Source organism: Mustela lutreola, chromosome 1 (genome assembly GCF_030435805.1).
Source record: "Mustela lutreola isolate mMusLut2 chromosome 1, mMusLut2.pri, whole genome shotgun sequence".
In the NCBI taxonomy this organism is placed as follows: domain Eukaryota; kingdom Metazoa; phylum Chordata; class Mammalia; order Carnivora; family Mustelidae; genus Mustela; species Mustela lutreola.
In genome coordinates this window covers 196,543,810-196,561,874 of record NC_081290.1, presented here as the reverse complement: position 1 = coordinate 196,561,874, position 18,065 = coordinate 196,543,810, and the positions used below count along the sequence as shown (strand labels likewise).

At 40.5% G+C, this 18,065-nt stretch overlaps 1 protein-coding gene across 14 annotated transcripts in view; it reads left to right on the top strand.

Annotated features, from left to right (window-relative positions):
* The window catches only part of CDON (cell adhesion associated, oncogene regulated), a 100,079-nt gene that overhangs the window by 32,591 nt on the left and 49,423 nt on the right, over positions 1-18,065 (top strand). For all 14 annotated transcript variants that reach the window (XR_009356565.1, XR_009356562.1, XR_009356564.1 and 11 more), the window contains 7 exons: positions 3,147-3,274; positions 5,146-5,418; positions 6,879-7,025; positions 7,896-8,039; positions 8,889-9,176; positions 11,054-11,323; positions 17,412-17,762. Coding sequence is in view for 9 of the 14 variants with exons in the window: in XM_059184249.1 (XP_059040232.1) it covers positions 3,196-3,274; positions 5,146-5,418; positions 6,879-7,025; positions 7,896-8,039; positions 8,889-9,176; positions 11,054-11,323; positions 17,412-17,762 (1,552 nt within the window). In the remaining 5 variants the exon portion in view is untranslated. The remainder of the gene's footprint in view (positions 1-3,146; positions 3,275-5,145; positions 5,419-6,878; positions 7,026-7,895; positions 8,040-8,888; positions 9,177-11,053; positions 11,324-17,411; positions 17,763-18,065) is intronic.

The following is an 18,065-nucleotide window of genomic DNA, read 5'->3' as shown; positions in this document are numbered from 1 at the left end:
CAAGTGAGAATTCAAATAAACCAAAAAAAAGGTTTTCACACAGCTGGCCTCTTCCACCAGTGAGTGGTACCAGAATATCCTCTCCCACTTTTTGCAAGAGGTCAGCAAGAAAAAACTTAACACGCGTCCGTGATCTGATGATCTGTGATCCAGATGAACTTGAATTGGCAACTCCTAGATTTTGGAGCGCATGGTGCAGAGAAGGAAACAGATCTCAGGAGACGTTATTTGCTGAATTAGAAGCCACACTTAAGGTCCATGCATTGTATTTCTTTTTCTTTTTCTTTTTAAAAAATTTTTAAATTTATTTTCAGCATAACAGTATTCATTGTTTTTGCACCACACCCAGTGCTCCATGCAATCCGTGCCCTCTATAATACCCACCACCTGGTACCCTGACCTCCCACCCCCTGCCCCTTTAAAACCCTCAGATTGTTTTTCAGAGTCCATAGTCTCTCATGGTTCACCTCCCCTTCCAATTTCCCCCAACTCCCTTCTCCTCTCTATCTCCCCATGTCGTCCGTGCTATTTGTTATGCTCCACAAGTGTATTTCTACCTGATTTTATCAAAGGTTAGAATTGACCTTTGCATACGTGAATATGCACATAGAATTCCCATTTCTAAAAGGTCATTCATGTAGCTTTCTCGTTACATTTTGTTGTATTAATATTCCATAGTCCTAGATTCAGTGGCTAGCCCTGGCCAAGTAGGCATGTGGGGGAGAATTTGCAGACATAATAACCACTCTTTGGATCCCTAACCTAGCAGGGTGCCTGGCATAGAGTAGGCACTATTAATATTTTTGCTGATTTTAAAAATCATGTATATGAGTGAATGAACGGATGAAGGAATAAAATATATAGCTAGAATATGCCGAATTCATGTGAGATGACAGGTCTCATTAAATACTACTTTTTAAGGTACTTCTGGGAATTACATTATATTGAGGTATTCCTTTCATTTTGAAAAATGTCTCTTTGGCGCCTGTTTTTGGCTGGGTATTAGAATTTACAGTGTTAAATACTGACTCGTTCTTGCCTTCAAGGAGGAAATAGTTATGTAACCAGATACATTTCACAACAGAGTGATGAGTCCACGGGTAGATAGGTGTCCAAGGCGTAGAGCCATGTAGAGGAGGAATGAATCATATTTGGAAGGTGGCACGGACATTGTTAATTCTAGTAATTTTATTTGTCATGTTTATTGTCCATTCCCACTAGAGTAGATGGGGTATACATTTTTGCCTGTGTCACTTATTCCTATTTATATATTTTTAAATTGCTCTCTTGCTAGCTTCTAGAATAGTACCTGGCAAGTAATAAATATTCCATAAGGATTTGTCACACGAATGAATGATTTTTGATAGATATTGTAAATCCCTCCAGAAAGGATTTACCAATATTTCCACCAGCAGTAGATGATTGCGATTTTTTAAAAAGGTTTTATTTATTTATTTGACACAGAGAGAGAGAGACAGAGATCACAAGTAGGCAGAGGCAGGCAGAGAGAGAGAGGAGGAAGCAGGCTCCCCGCTGAGCAGAAAGCCTGTCCCAGGACCCTGGGATCATGACCTGAGCCAAAGGCAGAGGCTTTAACCCACTGAGCCACCCAGGCACCCCGAAGATTGCGATTTCTACCCACATCCTTTACCAGGGCTGGGTTTTGTGAAACCTTTTTTTTTTTTTCAGCCTTAGCTCTATGTGTTATCTCTGCATTAAAGAAACACAAAAATGAGCCTTCTCTTGACTGCTGTGTGTCTCCAGCAATTCTCCCTATTTTTCTGCTTTTATAGCAAAGCCCTAGAAGGAATTTCCTGTGCTTTCTTCATTTCCTCTCTTCCCATTCTGTCCTGAACCGACCATCAGGTGCTAGTCCCTCTTCCACTGAAACCATTCTTGTCAGGATCACCTGTGCGTTACGGTGCCTTCAAGCCTTACTGTATTTCTCAGCAGTGTTTCCAATAGTTGCTCATGCTTTCCTTCTAGAAATAGGTTTTTTCCCCATTTTTCTCCCTGGACACAACATTTTCCTGGATTTCTTCCTATTTCATTGGCTACTTCTTCATGGTCTCCCTGGCTTTTTCCTTCTCTGCTTGGTCTCTAAAGATTGAAGTATCCCAAGGTTCCTGCCTGTTCTCTCTTCTCCTATCATATTTTTCTTAGAGCTCATCTAGTGCTGGGCTTTCATGGGTCTGATGTCTGTATTTCTGACATCTCTATTTCCAGCTCTGACTTCACACAATTCTGGACCCCATTATGCACCTGTCGACTTGATAGTAGTACTCCGATGCCTCGTGGGTATCTCAGAATTACCTTCCCAAAACAGAACGGCTGACTAACCTCTTCAGTCCATCTCCCCCCTTCTGGGCTTTCCCATTTCAGTAAACAGAGCTGTTGTGGATTCTGTTACACCCAAAACAGCTGAAATCCTTGACACATCTTTCAATTCTACCCTCTAGCCACGTGTTGAACAAATTCTGTCAGTTCTACCTTTAGAATATATTCTGAGTCCACTTTCCTTACCACCTCTGCAGCTGACTCACAGGTCTGAACCACCATGTGCTCCTCTCTCTCCTGAGTGACTACATTACCTCCTACTTGGTCTCCCTCTTCCCTTCCTGCCACAGTTCCGTCTAGTCTCACCGTAGTGGTCTGTGGGTCTACAAAAAGCACTGAAATGGTGTCTGGCACATATGAAACACTATGTAAATGATTGTTTTTATTTTGTTGGGTTTTTTTGGTTTGTTTTTTGTTTTTTTTTTTTACTGTTTCTGTTTTAGGACTGCAAAGGGGGGTTGCATTTTGGTGGGTGGTAAATTTTAGATGCTTGTACAAGTACTAATGAATGCATACAGGCAGCTGAATCAAGTATTCATGTAAAGCAATGGATTCTGTATAATAGGAGATACTGTCTTAGCGCCTTGGAAGGATGAGCAGAACTCCCGTTAGCTTAGTGTCTAGAGATTAGTGTGAATTGGGAAGATACGGGTCATCGAATGCCTTGTATCTGCCACATTCTCTACAGAGCCTTCCATATAAATGGCAGCCATCATGCTCACAACTGGGACTGTTCAGATACAAGATTTCAGCTGTTTGGGGGGTATAGATGACCTTTTCCTCCTTTCTTTTTCCTGTACGTCTTTCAGTGAGCCAACGCCCGGAAGTCTGTCCTGCCTGATTCTGTAATCTGGCGCTATGCATCCAGATCCTTGGCCTTTACAGACACTGCTGTACCTCGTTACTCTCACGGTTCTGTGCCCTTCTGTGAATTCAGGTAAGAGCTGAAGAATGGTCGTGGGTTTTTTTTTTTTTTTTTTTTTTTAAATTTTGAACCTTAATTCCAGTAACATACAGTGCTGTATTAATTTCAGGAGTATGATACGGCGATTCTGCCATTCTCTACATGACTCTGTGCTCAGCCACCATACGTGTGTCCTTTAATCCCCAAGAATGGTCTTGTCCAAACTCCCAACTATTCCTCTTCTTAATCCTATAAAGAAACAAACTTCAGCTTCAAATCCTCACCGGCGATCATAGTTTCCAAAGGCATTTCTAAGATTTCTTTGACCCAGCTGAATGATTTAGAAACGGATTCATTCAGCAATTTCAGGATCTCTTGGTAGTGCTTCTGGGCCTCGACAGGCCTTCCTGTTATTGTCCTTAAAATTTATTCCTCTTGTTGCCTTAAAAACAAATATCGTCCTATCACGTTCTTTTCAATAAGAGGATATGTTGCGAATGTCTGAATTTGGAAATTGTAACAAGAATAAAATGCTGACTCCACACCACTGAAGAAATTTTAGAATCAGCATGTTTTAGGACTCAGCTTGGAGAGAACTTGGTTCTTCTCACATAACCTTGTCTGAGTTTCTCTCCACTTTCTGTTATTGAAAAGCTTAAAAACATAGATACTTAAATGTGTACATAAGCCCGTGCCCAGCACACGGCCTTCAGGCATTCTTATTTTAGATTCATGTACAAATTCCTATAGAAGTCATATAGAAATACAAGCGATGTTTATTCAGTAAGTAATATTTATTATCACTGTTGAGAATACTGTATGACGGGGTGCCTGGGTGGCTCAGTTGTTTAAGCGACTGCCTTCGGCTCAGGTCATGATCCTGGAGTCCTGCGATCAAGTCCTGCATTGGGCTTCCTGCTCGGCAGGGAGTCTGCTTCTCTCTCTCTCACTCTCCCTTCTCATGCTCTCTCTCTCTCAAATAAATAAATAAAATCTTTCAGAAAAAAAAAAAAAATACTGTATGACTTTTTATAAGCCAAAAAGCTGATCTGCTTTTATTTCTGTTTTTGTTCAACAAACCACCTCAGGTTTTAGTCAAGAGAGGCACGTCCCTCAATCTTCAATTCTAGTGAAATATCCTATGAAAGTAGGGTTAGCAACTTACTGATTTTTTTTTCTTTCAAGTAGTTTATCCCCCCAGATTAACAGTATTCTTGTTCCCGCCACCCTTTTGGGTGGGCAGGGGACATCTCTTTTGATACGTTGGCGCGAGAATGCACCCTTTCCCCCAAGCTGCTGAGGAAATGATGTCACATATAAAACTATTCCAAACACCGAATAAAACTTAAAATTGACACTGTACTTAGCTTTACACCCCCCGAAAAGGACAGACTTTATATTTCAGCATGACTGGACATTGTTTTATATTAAAGGGAAGTAGTAAGACCGTAGCCATTATTTATAGAATAACTTAGTTTAAAATCAAATCCTTGCTGATGTAGGAGAGAATTCTTTTTAATTTTGCAAGTTAGCTTCAATTTTTCAGATTCTTAACTTGCATTCCCTAGAAACCACTTCATAAAAAGAGCCATTTGCCATTTCTCCTTACAGAATTGGTATGTTGTCTGATTTATATCAGAAGGTTTCTCCCCTCTTCTACCCTAATCACTAAGTCTTAGGTTAACATGTTGCCCTTTTTTCCTTCCAAAAACGGGTGTATAAAAATGTTCCTAGAACTTTTACAAGCATTAAGAATAGTAACAGGTATTTTGAAATAAGGGCTTGCCTGTGATTACATAGATTGAGATGAAATGTATTCAATACACTCTTCTTTCTCTCTCCCCTTACCTCCTTTCTCTCCCACTCCCCCTGCCTCTTGGCACATGGGGAATGTTTCCTTATAGGGTTGGCACCTTCTTTTATTTCTGAGCCACTGTCCGCTGTCCAGAAACTTGGTGGACCCGTAGTACTACATTGTTCTGCTAAACCTGTGACTGCTCATATCTCATGGTTGCATAATGGAAAAAGACTGGATAGAAACATGGAACAGATTAAGATTCATCAGGGGACTTTGACTATCGTGTCTCTTAATCCCTCCCTTTCGGGTTCCTACCAGTGCGTCGCCAACAATAGCATCGGTGCCGTTGTCAGCAGCCCTGCGACAGTGTCCACTGCTGGTGAGTTGAATTTTGTCTCTGATATCTATGCTTTTTCCTAGAATTACCGTTAGCATGTGCATTGTTTATAGAGGGAATTCCGAGCGTGGGCTGTGGAGTAAACGCATTGGAGTTCTCATCCCAGCCTTGACTCTTGCTGTGTGTTTAACTTGGGGGAAATGTCCTTGAACCTCTGTGAGCCTAACCTCATGTCTTCATCCATAACGGGCATGGAAATAACTTCTCCTTTGTTAGGAACACAGTTTTATAACGCGAATTCTGAATTCCTTTGTGAATATTTAAAAGCCCTTAATAGCAACAGCAACAAAAAAGCTGTTGTCTCCTTTGATACTCAGTTGTTTCCTGTAGTCCTTTATCTTTCCTATCTAATGGTCTTATTTGTCTTGATTACCGAGTGATTTTAATTTATGTAATTGAAACCAGGCTAAAGAAGCAGGAAAAAAAAATTGACCGTAGCAAAAGGAATGTTGAGTATTGAACTTATGGAAAATCTGGAATGTGGTGGTTTTCTTAGTAGGTCTGAGCCATCTGCCTTTCAAATGGTGATAGTTTCCAGTAATGGAAAATGTCTTTGTAAGGACACCCCTATTTACAGAACAAATCTGGATTCCCCAGGAGTCGTGAGTTTGTCATAACCGAGAAGAGTAAATGTTTTTGTAGAGCTGTGACCCATGGACCGCTCCAAGACACACACTGGAAGGCCGAATTCCTAGTGGCAGGCGGCCGAATGCTTTCAGCCTTGGAGATAATAAAGTGGCTCCATCTGTAGCGAACTTTAAGTAGTGAGAGGGATCGAGAGAGAAATGATACACTGCTTGGTTTTTCAATGTCCTAGGTTCGTTCCTGTGAAACGTTTGATTGCAGCGTAACTACCCACAGAATAAAGATGCATAGGGAACGTGAGTTTTGATGAGGGACTGGATTTGAAAAGGGTTTATTTCAACAGAACAGGGAGGACTATACTTTATAGTTCTCCCTTACCTTTTAAAATTAATTAATTAATTTTTAAATAGATTTATTTATTTGACAGAGAGAGTGTACGTGCACACAAGTAGGCAGAGCATCAGGCAGAGGGAGAGGGAAGAAGCAGACTCCCTGCTGTCCAGGGAACTGGATACGGGCCTGATCCCAGGATCCTGGGATCGTGACCTGAGCTGAAGGCAGATGCTTAACTCATGGAGCCATCCAGGTGCCCCTCTCCCTGATGTTTTAAGAGCCGTTTGCTTTTCTTGTAGTCTTCTAGAAGCACTGACCTCTGGAAAAAGTTGCCATGACTTAGCTCTAGCCCTACCCCAGCTACTTTCTGAGATAAAAAAAATCACACCATTCTGTAAAGGGAGATCGGCTGCCACTAATAGCCACGTTGGCAGTTGTGGTTCCTGGTTTTTTAAATTTCTCTGGGGAAGAGAGTTCAAGTTCGTATTTATTTATTTTTCTACTTATTTACTTATTTCTTTTAGTTCTCGGTGACTTCAGTTCAGCAACAAAGCATGTTATTACAGCAGAAGAAAAGAGTACTGGTTTCATTGGCTGCAAGGTACCAGATAGTAATCCCAAGGCCGAGGTGCGCTATAAAATCCGGGGAAAGTGGCTGAAACATTCCACAGGTGAGACCTTCTACAAAATAACCCAGTGGCGCCCATAGAGCACCCATAGAATAAAATGTCATTCGCCTGCTGTTGAGCTCTGTGTGCTAGGGACTGTGCATACAAAAAAATAATGCATAAGCTATATTGATTGTCTCTGGTCTCCGAAGTGGAGACAAGCACAAGTGGCTACAGTGTATAAGTATTTACAGCCTCATTCATTCAGGTCTCTACTCACATATTTCTTCTACTGAGAAGACCTCTGTCATGGCCCCCATATAAAATATTATGCTCTGTTGCTCTCTGTCCCCTTTACTTGGCTGCTTCTTTTTTCTTCCCACAGCATTGTGTTATATGTAGTTTTGTTTGCTTGTGTCTTATTTACCCCTTTGTCTGCCACACCCATCCCCCCCCACCCCGCCCGGCACCCGAGCACAAGCGCGCCCTGGAATGTTGGCTGCATGAGTGTTAAGCTTTTGTCTGCCTTCTTGATTGCTGTGGCACCTGTGACTGGGCCCTCGCTGGCAGGATTTGTTGAGAAAAAATGAAAGAATAGGCATTAATGGACACTGGGGATCAGTGCTGTAGGTGGAGGTCTGCTCAAGGTGGTAGCCTTGGTCATTGTCTCTTTTTCTAAAGACGCCTGTGCTTTCAGCGTTCTCAACAAATGATCTGTTGTCAGATGTTTCTGCTGGGTTTAATTTTTTTTCCTCTAGTACTGTTGACTTTTTCCCCCCCGGCCTTGACTTTCCCTTTCTTTCATTTAATGCATTTTTCCTGACTGCTTACTTGCTGCTCTTCTTACGTCTGAATTTAAAGCACAACTATCAACCTTCAGTTGTTGTGATTGGTATCTTCTAGAGGCTTAACTGCATTCCCTTCTCTTCTCAGAGAATTACTTAATCCTTCCGTCGGGAAATCTTCAGATTTTGAATGTATCTTTAGAAGACAAGGGATCATATAAATGTGCAGCTTTTAATCCTGTCACAAATGAATTAAAAGTTGAACCCATTGGCCGAAAGCTTCTTGTGAGTCGTAAGTATTTGAGAGAATAATGGTAACTAGGAAGAAGTTACCTCAGAGGCCTTCCTTATAAAACATTGGGAAATCAGAGTTCATCTTCTTTGCTTATCGTAAGAGAGTCTTATAAAACATTAAATACATAAATGCATTATGGAATGGTATTGAACATGTTTTTATTTATTTATTTTTAAAGATTTTATTAATTTATTTGACAGAGAGAGAGATATCATAAGTAGGCAGAGAGGCAGGCAGAGAGAGGAGGAGGAAGCAGGCTTCCTGCTGAGTAGAGAGCCTGATGCTGGGCTTGATCCCAGGACCCTGGGATCATGTTCTGAGCCAAAGGCAGAGGCTTAACCTACTGAGCCACCCAGGCACCCTTGAACATGTTTTTAAAAGATAATGGATTTTAGAAGAGAATTTTGGTCAAGATTGACGGAGTGGAAAGCATATGGAGAACTTGACCCTTCACTCAAGTAAAAAGAAATTACAGAGAAAATGTAACTTTATATCCATGGTAATCAAATTGGTGGCTAACTGTGAATTATGAAAAAATACGTGTTTTTCTCTTGCAGGTTATGGTAGCTGAACTGGGATAGAACTAATAGTCAAAGCAAAACAAAGTACTGGTTTCTGGTCTTGTCAGAAATTTAGCATTTTCTCAACCGCTAATTCAGAAATAGCTCTAAAGTGTCACCAGGTGTTTTAATTTTAATTCTCAACTAAAAATGAATTAGCTACAAGTTGGACCTTGTAGCGTAAAGAAGAATAAATGGGAAGTTGGGAAGGCTCTCACACATCTGCTAAGGAAGAGTTTGGACGTGAATATTTAATAATAAAAAATCTTTTGTGTTCTTTTTCCAGGCCCTTCTTCAGAGGATTTTCACATTCTGCACCCCACCCTGTCACAGGCATTAGCTGTCCTTTCTCATAGCCCTGTCACGCTGGAGTGTGTGGTGCGTGGGGTCCCAGCTTCTCAAGTGCACTGGCTAAAGGATGGTCAGGATGCTGTGCCAGGAAGCAATTGGAGAAGGTTGTATTCTCATCTTGCCACAGACAGCATTGACCCAGCGGACTCTGGAAACTATTCTTGTATAGTGGGAAACAAGTCTGGAGACATACAACGTGTGACTTACATGGTTAATGTACTAGGTGAGTGTTCCTTATTAAACTGGATTTCAAGTCAGGCTGATTTCCTGGCTTAACTGATCCTTGAATGGAAGATCTTTTTTTTTTTTTTTTTAAGATTTTATTTATTTATTTATTTAAGAGAGAGAGAGAGAGAAAGTGAGAGAGAGCAGGAGAGGGAAGAAGATCAGAAGGAGAAGCAGACTCCCTGTGGAGCTGGGAGCCCAGTTCGGGACTGGATCCCGGGGCTCCGGGATCATGACCTGAGCTGAAGGCTGTCACTTAACCAACTGAGCCACACAGGTGCCCTTGAATGGAAGATCTATCAATGAAACAGAGACTAGTTGGAAACACCTATACCAGTAGTCAGAACAAGCTTCATTTTTTTAAAGGCCTGCTGAATTTGGCAGAGTTTCACAGTATTTCTTGGTGGCATAAAACATTTCACCTGGGATGCTCATGACAACCTCACCCCCAACCTGCTTATGTCATCCAGACTTTGTTCTTCCTTCTTCATGACATGGAGGACAGAGATGGGAATTCAGGGGGATGGAAGGGTCTGGACTATATCAGTGTGCAGTACCTGGCAGTAGTAACTAAGAGTACTGACTGAGAGATGTCATCTCAAAAATGAATCTATTTCAGAGCGCCTGGGTGGCTCAGTCGATTAAGCATCCCTTTCGGCTCAGGTTGTGATCCCAGGGTGCTAGGATCGAGTCCCACATCAGGCCCTTGCTCAGCGGGGAGCCTGCTTCCCCCTCTCCCTCTGCCCCTCCCCTTGCTTGTGCTCGCTTTCTGTCAAGTGGATAAATTAAAAAAAACATAAAAAAAACTATTTGATTTTATTTTCCCTTTTGGGATGCTTTTACTGTATCTGGCTCATAAAATTTGCATTATTTCCGCCCACATTTCTATATATACACTGTATCTCAAAGCTTCTCCTTTCCTTTCTTCCAGCTACCTACCTCATGTCTAGCAGCAGAACATGTTTTCTGTCATCAAAACAGATTTTCATACAAGCCAGAAATAGTAGGTAGTAAGTGGTTTCATAGTAAAGATAGTTTTCATAAACTTCTACATGCGTTTCTTTGCAACAGTGGCCTGACCTAGTAACACAGGAAATAAGGAAGGGTATGGCGGGTGAGCTTTAAAGTGCAGTGAAAATCAGGTCTAGATTAATATGCATAATCAAATAACTTGGACAGATGTTACAAATGTTGGTAAATAATTTGCTTTTTCTAGGTGTAAGTGACTTGATGGATTTTAAAGTATCTGTCTAAACTTAAGGCAGGGGGCGCCTGGGTGGCTCAGTGGGTTAAAGCCTCTGCCTTCAGCTCAGGTCATGATCTCAGGGTCCAGCGATCGAGTCCCCCATCGGGCTCTCTGCTCAGCAGGGAGCCTGCTTCCTCCTCTCTCTCTGCCTGCCTCTCTGCCTACTTGTGATCTCTCTCTCTCTGTCAAATAAATAAATAAAATCTTTAAGAAAAAAAAAAAATAAAACAAGGCAGAAATGACCCTGGAAAGAATTTAACTTGCAAATAAGCATTCTTCTGTTTTGGCTTTTGTTTAGTGTGAAATCCAGGGAAACTATTTATTTTAAACAAATCACCTGAAACAAAGGCTCAGAGAAGCCCAAGGGGTGTGTGTGAATTAAGTGGGTTGAGAGATCTAGAAAAAGAGACAATGACATATTAGTAACATATGGTTTATCCTATTAGAAGAAAGTTCAGATACATTTCTAATTTTTTCTTGATGACCACAGCGGATGGGAGAATGTGAGTGAACAAGGCAATCTGGTTTCAACTAGTTACTGGTAGAGGAAAGATTTTCTGTGTCTCGTGTGGTAATTTCAGAAGGTACCTCTTAGGGGCTCGAGTTTAATTTATTTGTTTGATTTTCAGAAAATGCGTCAATTTCAAAAGGATTACAGGATCAGACCGTCTCTCTGGGCGCCACAGTACAATTCACTTGTGAGGTTCACGGGAACCCAACTCCCAACCGCACTTGGTTCCATAACGCGCAGCCTGTTCGTCCTTCCCCACGACATCTCACTGCGGGAAATGGACTGAGAATCAGCGGTGTGACCCTGGAAGATTCGGGGCTGTATCAGTGTGTAGCAGATAATGGGATTGGATTCATACAGTCTACTGGGAGACTTGAGATTGAAAAAGGTAGGCTTTGGGTCCCCGCACGCAATCATAGGGAGTTTTACTTTTACAGATAAGCTTTCGTTTTGGTTGAAAATATAACATTTTTACTAAAAAGGTATAATCCTATTATCATAACAAAACTAATGCCTATTTCCCACGTTCCTTTCTAGTTCCATGATGAAGCAATATTATTTGACCAACCTCATTGGAAAAAATTTTTTTCAGTGTTTTTTTTTAAACAATTACTACCTAGTTTAAAAGGCATATGGTAAAAATCTCTCATTCCTATTCCCCAGCCAACCATATTGCTTTTAGAACTAACTAGTTTTATCAGTTTCTTTCTTTCTTTTTTTTAAAAAATATTTTATTTATTTATTTGACAGAGATCACAAGTACGCAGAGAGTCAGGCTCCCCGCTGAGCAGAGAGCCCCATGCCAGGCTTAATCCTAGAACCCTGGGATCATGACCTGAGCCGAAGGCAGAGGCTTTAACCCACGGAGGCACTCAGGCGCCCCGTTTTATCAGTTTCTTGAATATTCTTGTATGTGCCTTTAGGATCACTCACACATAACATGTCTGTGTGCATTTTAATAACATCTCTTTGTTTTTTCCCCTAAACATTGGTGTATTCTTCACCTTGAATTTTTCACTTAACATATCTTGGATATCTTCCTGTATTAACATTGCTGCTTTTTAGTATATCATGATATAGTTGTAATGATTTGGCTAGTACCATATTGATGGCTGTTTCTAATCTTTTGCCATTTTAAGGAGTTATACAACGATTGTCCCTCTGCATAGATTATTTTACATAGTTGTGAATATCTGTACAGTAAGTTCCTAGAAATGCACTTGCTGAATAAAAGCAGGTATATGTTGGTAATGTGGGTAGATATCACTGAGTTGCTCTGCAAAATTGTTTCTGGTTGGGATACCTGGGTGGCTCAGGGGATTAAGCCTCTGCCTTCTGCTCAGGTCATGATCTCGGGGTCCTGGGATTGAGCCCCGCATTGGGCTCTCTGCTCAGCGGGAGCCTGCTTCCTCCTCTCTCTTTGCCTACTGTTCTGCCTACTTGTGATTTCTCTCTCTGTCAAATAAATAAATAAAATCTTTAAAAAAAAATATATTACTGGTCTTTATACTCTTACCGACCAGCAACGTGTAACTGCCTGTCTCCTCCTATCCTCACCAAGGCAGAGTGTTATTTGTTTTTTAAATCTTTGCCAATCTGCTAGGTTAAAAAAAGTACCTTTGGATCTATGTTTCTTCTATTATGGTGAATTGGGCTTCTTTTCACGGGTATGAGTCATTTGAATTTGCTTTCCCATATATTGACTTTTCATTGTCTTTTGTCCATTTTAAAAATTAGATTGTTGGTCTTCTTTCTTGTGGACTGGTAGATCTTTATATATTAGGAAATCAGTCTTTTGTCTATGAGTTATAACTGTTTCCAGTGTTAAACAGTCAGTGTCATGCAGGCCAATTCTCTGACCTTCGTGCAATTATTTTAGAAGTTAATAATAAATAGTTTTTAATTGGCATGTATTTGGAAATGTAAAATCATACTCCTCAATAGTGGAGTTAAAAAAAAGCTATAATGGAAATTTAATATACTTTGGTGATGAAAATGCCACAGATCGAATCATGTAGGATATAGCAAAAATAGAACTTGGAAGGAAATGTGCGCCCTTGAATGCTTATAAAGAAAAGTTTTTTTCATAAGAAAACTGGTAGGACTGAAAATTAGTGAGCTTAAGTGAAATAACAGAAGAGATTTAAAGCAGAGGAAAAGAGATAATAAAGATAGGAGCAGAAATTAGTTGAACAGAAAATGAAGATAAAGGAGAAAAGATCCATAAAGAAAAAGTTGGTTCTTTGAAAAATCTAATGGATAAATCTTTGGCAAAATATGAATAAATAATAACAGGGACAAAAAGTAAAAGTCTTGTAGAGACTAAAAGTAAGAATGTGCTGAACTTTGTGCCAATAACTTACAAATATAGGCAAAAATGGACAAATTCTTAGGAAAAATACAGCTTAGTAAGGCTGTGACTTAAAAGGAATTAAAAAGGCTGAATAGTTCTGTACTATCCGGAGGAAACTGATTAGGAGTTTAAAATCTTCCCACAGAGACAACACCAGGCCAGCAGGTTTTGTGGAGAGTTCTACTAAGCTTTTAAGTAACAGGCCATTCCAAATATTACACAAACCCTTCCAGAGAAAAGTAGAAAATGGGAACTCTCCAGTCAGTATGATTTTGATTCTAAAAATCACAAAGGAATGGCATAAGAAAGGAAGATCAAAGGTCAGTCTCATTTATGAATACAGATGCAAAAATCCTATCTAAAATATTAGCAAGCCATCCACATATAAGAAAAGGAAATCTGTCTTGCTTAAGGAGTTATCCCAGGAATCTGTCAGAAAATTTAAAGTGTCACTCATCCTTTTTTTTGAATAAAAAAGGAAAATAATATGATTATATCAATAGAGGTGGAAAAATTTGACATACTTCAGTATCCCTGTTACACACTCTTAGAAGAATAGAAATAGAAGGGAATTTTCTTAATTTGATAAAAAGTATCTAACAGAAACTTACCAGAAACATCACTTTTAGTGGTGAAATACTGGAAACATTCTCTTTAAAATCTCTTGTGTTTATCATCATACTGGAGATTCTAACCACGGAAGGACAAGAAAAATAAACTATATAAGGATAAGAAAGAAATTAACCAAATCATTATTAATTTATAATTGCCGTGATTGCCAACATCGAGAATTCTCAATTTGCTGGCAAATTATTAGAAATAATAAAAGCATTTAGCAGGGTGGCTGGTGGGAGACCAACAAGCAAGAATCAGTGTCTTTCTATATGCCAGTGTATTAGGTTTCTCCAGAAAACAAAACCATTAGAATATATAAGTTATAAAAAAGAGGTGATTTATTATAGGAATTGGCTCACATGGTTATGGAAATGGAGAAGGAGGAAAGCCAGTAGTGTGATGTGTTTGTGGGGAGGCGGAGGAGCTGATGGTGTGAGTCCTGACCGAAGTCCGAAGGCTGGAGAAACAGAAGGGCTGATGTTCGGTGTCCGAGGGCAGGAGAAGATGGATCAACTTTAGCAGGGAAAGAATTCACCTTTCCTCTGCATTTTTATTCTACGGGACACTCAGCAGACTGGATGGTGCCCACCCATGATGGGCCGTGCCATCTGCTGTACTCTGTTCACTAGCTCTAATGCTCATCTCTTCCAGAAGCACCATTGCAGACACGCCTAGTTATCTGGACATCCCTTAGCCCAATCAAGTTGACACATATTATTAATCATTATAAGCAGCAACAAACAGAAAATATAATTTAAAAGTGATCTTTCAGTATTAGCAACATTAAAAAGGCCCAGGTAACTTAGAAAGGTAGACCAGTTGGTGGATAACCCAAATTCAGTATTAGACAGCTGTCAGGTCATTTCAAAACCTCTGCTGTAGATTCGTGCAATTTCAGTTAAAATCCTATCAGAATATTTTGAGAATCTTGACAAACTGATTCTGAAATTTATATGGATGAGCAAAGGCCCAAGAATAGCTAAGACATAGGAAAAGAAGAAGAAAAAGAACATGGGGGACTTGTTTTTACAGATAATAGTACACAAAAATCTGTGGCAATTAAAATATATCGTACTGGTGCAGGAACAGATAGACTCTTAGAATGAGACAGAGACCACCGAAGAGACATTTTGCACGCAAGGACTTGACTTAGGTCACATTGCTGTTGATGAAGAGGAGGCTATCCATTTCAAGTTTTGATGTGGGATAACTGGTTGTCAAAATGAGGAAAAATTAAATACCTAAGTCATAATGTATACAAAGACAAATTCGTCATGAATTAAAGTCCCATCTATGAAAGGAATGATGACAAAAAAAGAAAATAAATTTATTTATTTATGTAGAGAGTGTAAGTGGGATTGGGAGAGGGGCAGCAAAAGAGTGAGAGACAGAATCCCAAGCAGACTCCCTCTTGAGCACGGGGGCCCTGATGCGGGGTTTGATCTCACAACGCTGAGGTCATGACCTGAGCCAAAATCAAGAGTCGGATGTTTAATCGACTGAGCCACGCTGGCACCCTGAGATGGCAGAATTTTTGAAGAAAATACAGGAGAGTGTCTATCTGATTGGGTTTCAAAACTTAAGACACTTTGAGCTAATTTTTTAAAAAAGATTGATGCAACTCCATTGAAATTAGAACATCTTTGTTATTAAAGGATACCACTAAAAATGGAAAGAAAGGCAATACACTGTGAGAAGCTACTAGTAACATGTAGAACTAATAAAAGAACAGTATCCGGAATTTCTGAAGAACTCTGAACCATGACAAAAGAGATAAAAAATATGTACAAAAGTCATTTCACAAGGGAGGGAAAATATCAGTGACACAGGTGAAGAGATGTTCAACTTCATTAGTACTCAGGGAGAGGCAGGTTATGCCCAGTGAGGCAAGCTGTTACACTGACTAGATTGGCAAACAATTCAGAAATGTGGGGCGCTTGGGTGGCTCAGTGGATTAAGGCTCTGCCTTTGGCTCAGGTCATGATCTGGGATCGAGCCCCACATCAGGCTCTCTTCTCAGCAGGGAGTCTGCTTCCCTCTCTCTCTCTGCCTGCTGTTCTGCCTACTTGTGATCTCTGTCTCTCTGTCAAATAAATAATAAAATCTTTTAAAAAAATTCAGAAATGTATTTATACCAAGTGATGGTTTTGTCAAATGTAGGAAGTAGGGCTGGAAGAAGAAAAGGCTGCGCTGGAGAAAATGCCATTTGTAATTAATATTCCATTGTAGGTGCACTTAAAAATAGCTCCAGGGGTGCCTGGGTGGCACTGTCGGTTAAGCACCCGACTCTTGGTTTCAGCTCAGGTTGTCATCTCATGGGACATGAGATCGAGCCCCACATCAGGCTCTGTGTTCAGCCCGGAGTCTGCTTGAGTTTCTCTTTCCCTCTCCCTCTGCTTCTCCCTCTTGCTCTCTCTCTCTCTCTCGAATAAATAAATCAATCTTAAAAAAAAAAATCTCCAGAGAATGATACCTACCTAGGACCACAAGGAAAGAGTTGGTGTCACCATCGTTTGGGAAAAAAGTGTTGTTCATGTATTTGGTAAGAAATACGTTCATCAACTTTTACACAGAACTGGTTTCTCTCCCAGGATTTTTCTCCCCCGACCCAGGAGTTAACTACGTTTTTGTGAAGGAGTATTATTCTGTTTTATGCTCCTTCACACTGTTTTCATATTTAAAGCCTGAGGTTTTGGCTTTGCCTGTTCTGTACTTAGAGTGGTCAGATGTGTATGGGTTACATGGTGGAAAGCTTGCAACAGATTCCTTTATATACATTCTTTTTTTCCTAGAAGACAGGAAGTCCAAGTAGGAGATGTCTAGGAGCCTAGAATGAAGAATTCTACTTTTTTAAAAAATGTTTTTATTTGAGAGAGAAAAGCACAATTGGGGGAAGCGGCAGAGAAAGAGGGAGAAGCAGGCAACCCAGTGAGCAGGGAGCCCAATGCGGGGCTCGATCCTAGCACCCTGGGATTCTGACCTGAACTGGAGGCAGATGCTTAACTTGAGCCACCCAGGCGCCCAAAGAATTCTACTTTTTATGGGCAGTTTTACTTGCTAAATTTGAGAAGGGAACTAAAAAGAAGCGAGTTATCTTTGTTTTAATTATTATTATCATTACTGTATCACTCTTTGCACGTGACTTTGCAGAAACTGTTATCTCTGTGAATGACTATGTTCTCCCTACTGTTCTGCATGTAAAACACTGCTTAGAGAATTGTTAACTCGATTTACTGTGGTGATCATTTCACAAAGCATGTATCTGTGTTGAATCATGATGCTGTGCACCTGCAACTAATGTTATATGTTGAGTATAATGTTAATGTTGATTTAACATTCAGTTAAAAAAACACTGTTGAAGAAACACATGTATAAGGATGCATTGAAGACTGCTACTTGGGCACAACGTTGAGAACATTTATACAGTAAGATGAATTGATGTTTTTTTGCATTGTAGATACAATGGTGTTCTTACTTTGTGTGTGTGTGTGAATTACTTTTTTAACAGGCGGTGGACTCAAGCCAGTTATAATTACATCACCAGCCAGTGCGCAGGTGGTAGATGGAGACTTTGTGACTTTGTCCTGCAACGCCACTGGAATGCCAGTCCCTGTCATGCGTTGGTACGACAGGCATGGGTTGATAACCAGCCATCCATCTCAAGTGCTTAGATCCAAATCCCGGAAATCACACGTACGACCTGGGGGCTTTGACCTGGAGCCGGTCTACTTCATCATGTCCCGGGCTGGCGCAAGCTCCCTGTACATTCAGGCTGTCACCCAGGAGCACGCCGGGAAATACACCTGCGAAGCTACCAATGAACATGGCAGTACACGGTCAGAGGCAGTCCTCTCAGTGGGTGAGTGGCCTTTCTTGTGTTTTCTCAGGTGATCAGCTTCCTCCAATGGTAGGCGATAAAGTGCTTTGAAGCCTATTATTCTCATGAGTCCAGCAATCATCCCCTGCCCCCCATGATAGTGAAATACAGAACTGTAGTTTTTGGTATTTGGTCTTCACATGAACCAATGAACCTTAATCTCCCTTTCTGATTTTTCTTGTTAGGGCTGTGGTTGTCCTGTGGACAGCTCTCCTTTGGGAGCAAGCCCTAGTTATGACCTCTTTGCGTGATTAATGCTTTTGGTTTTCTAAGCTACTGAAAATG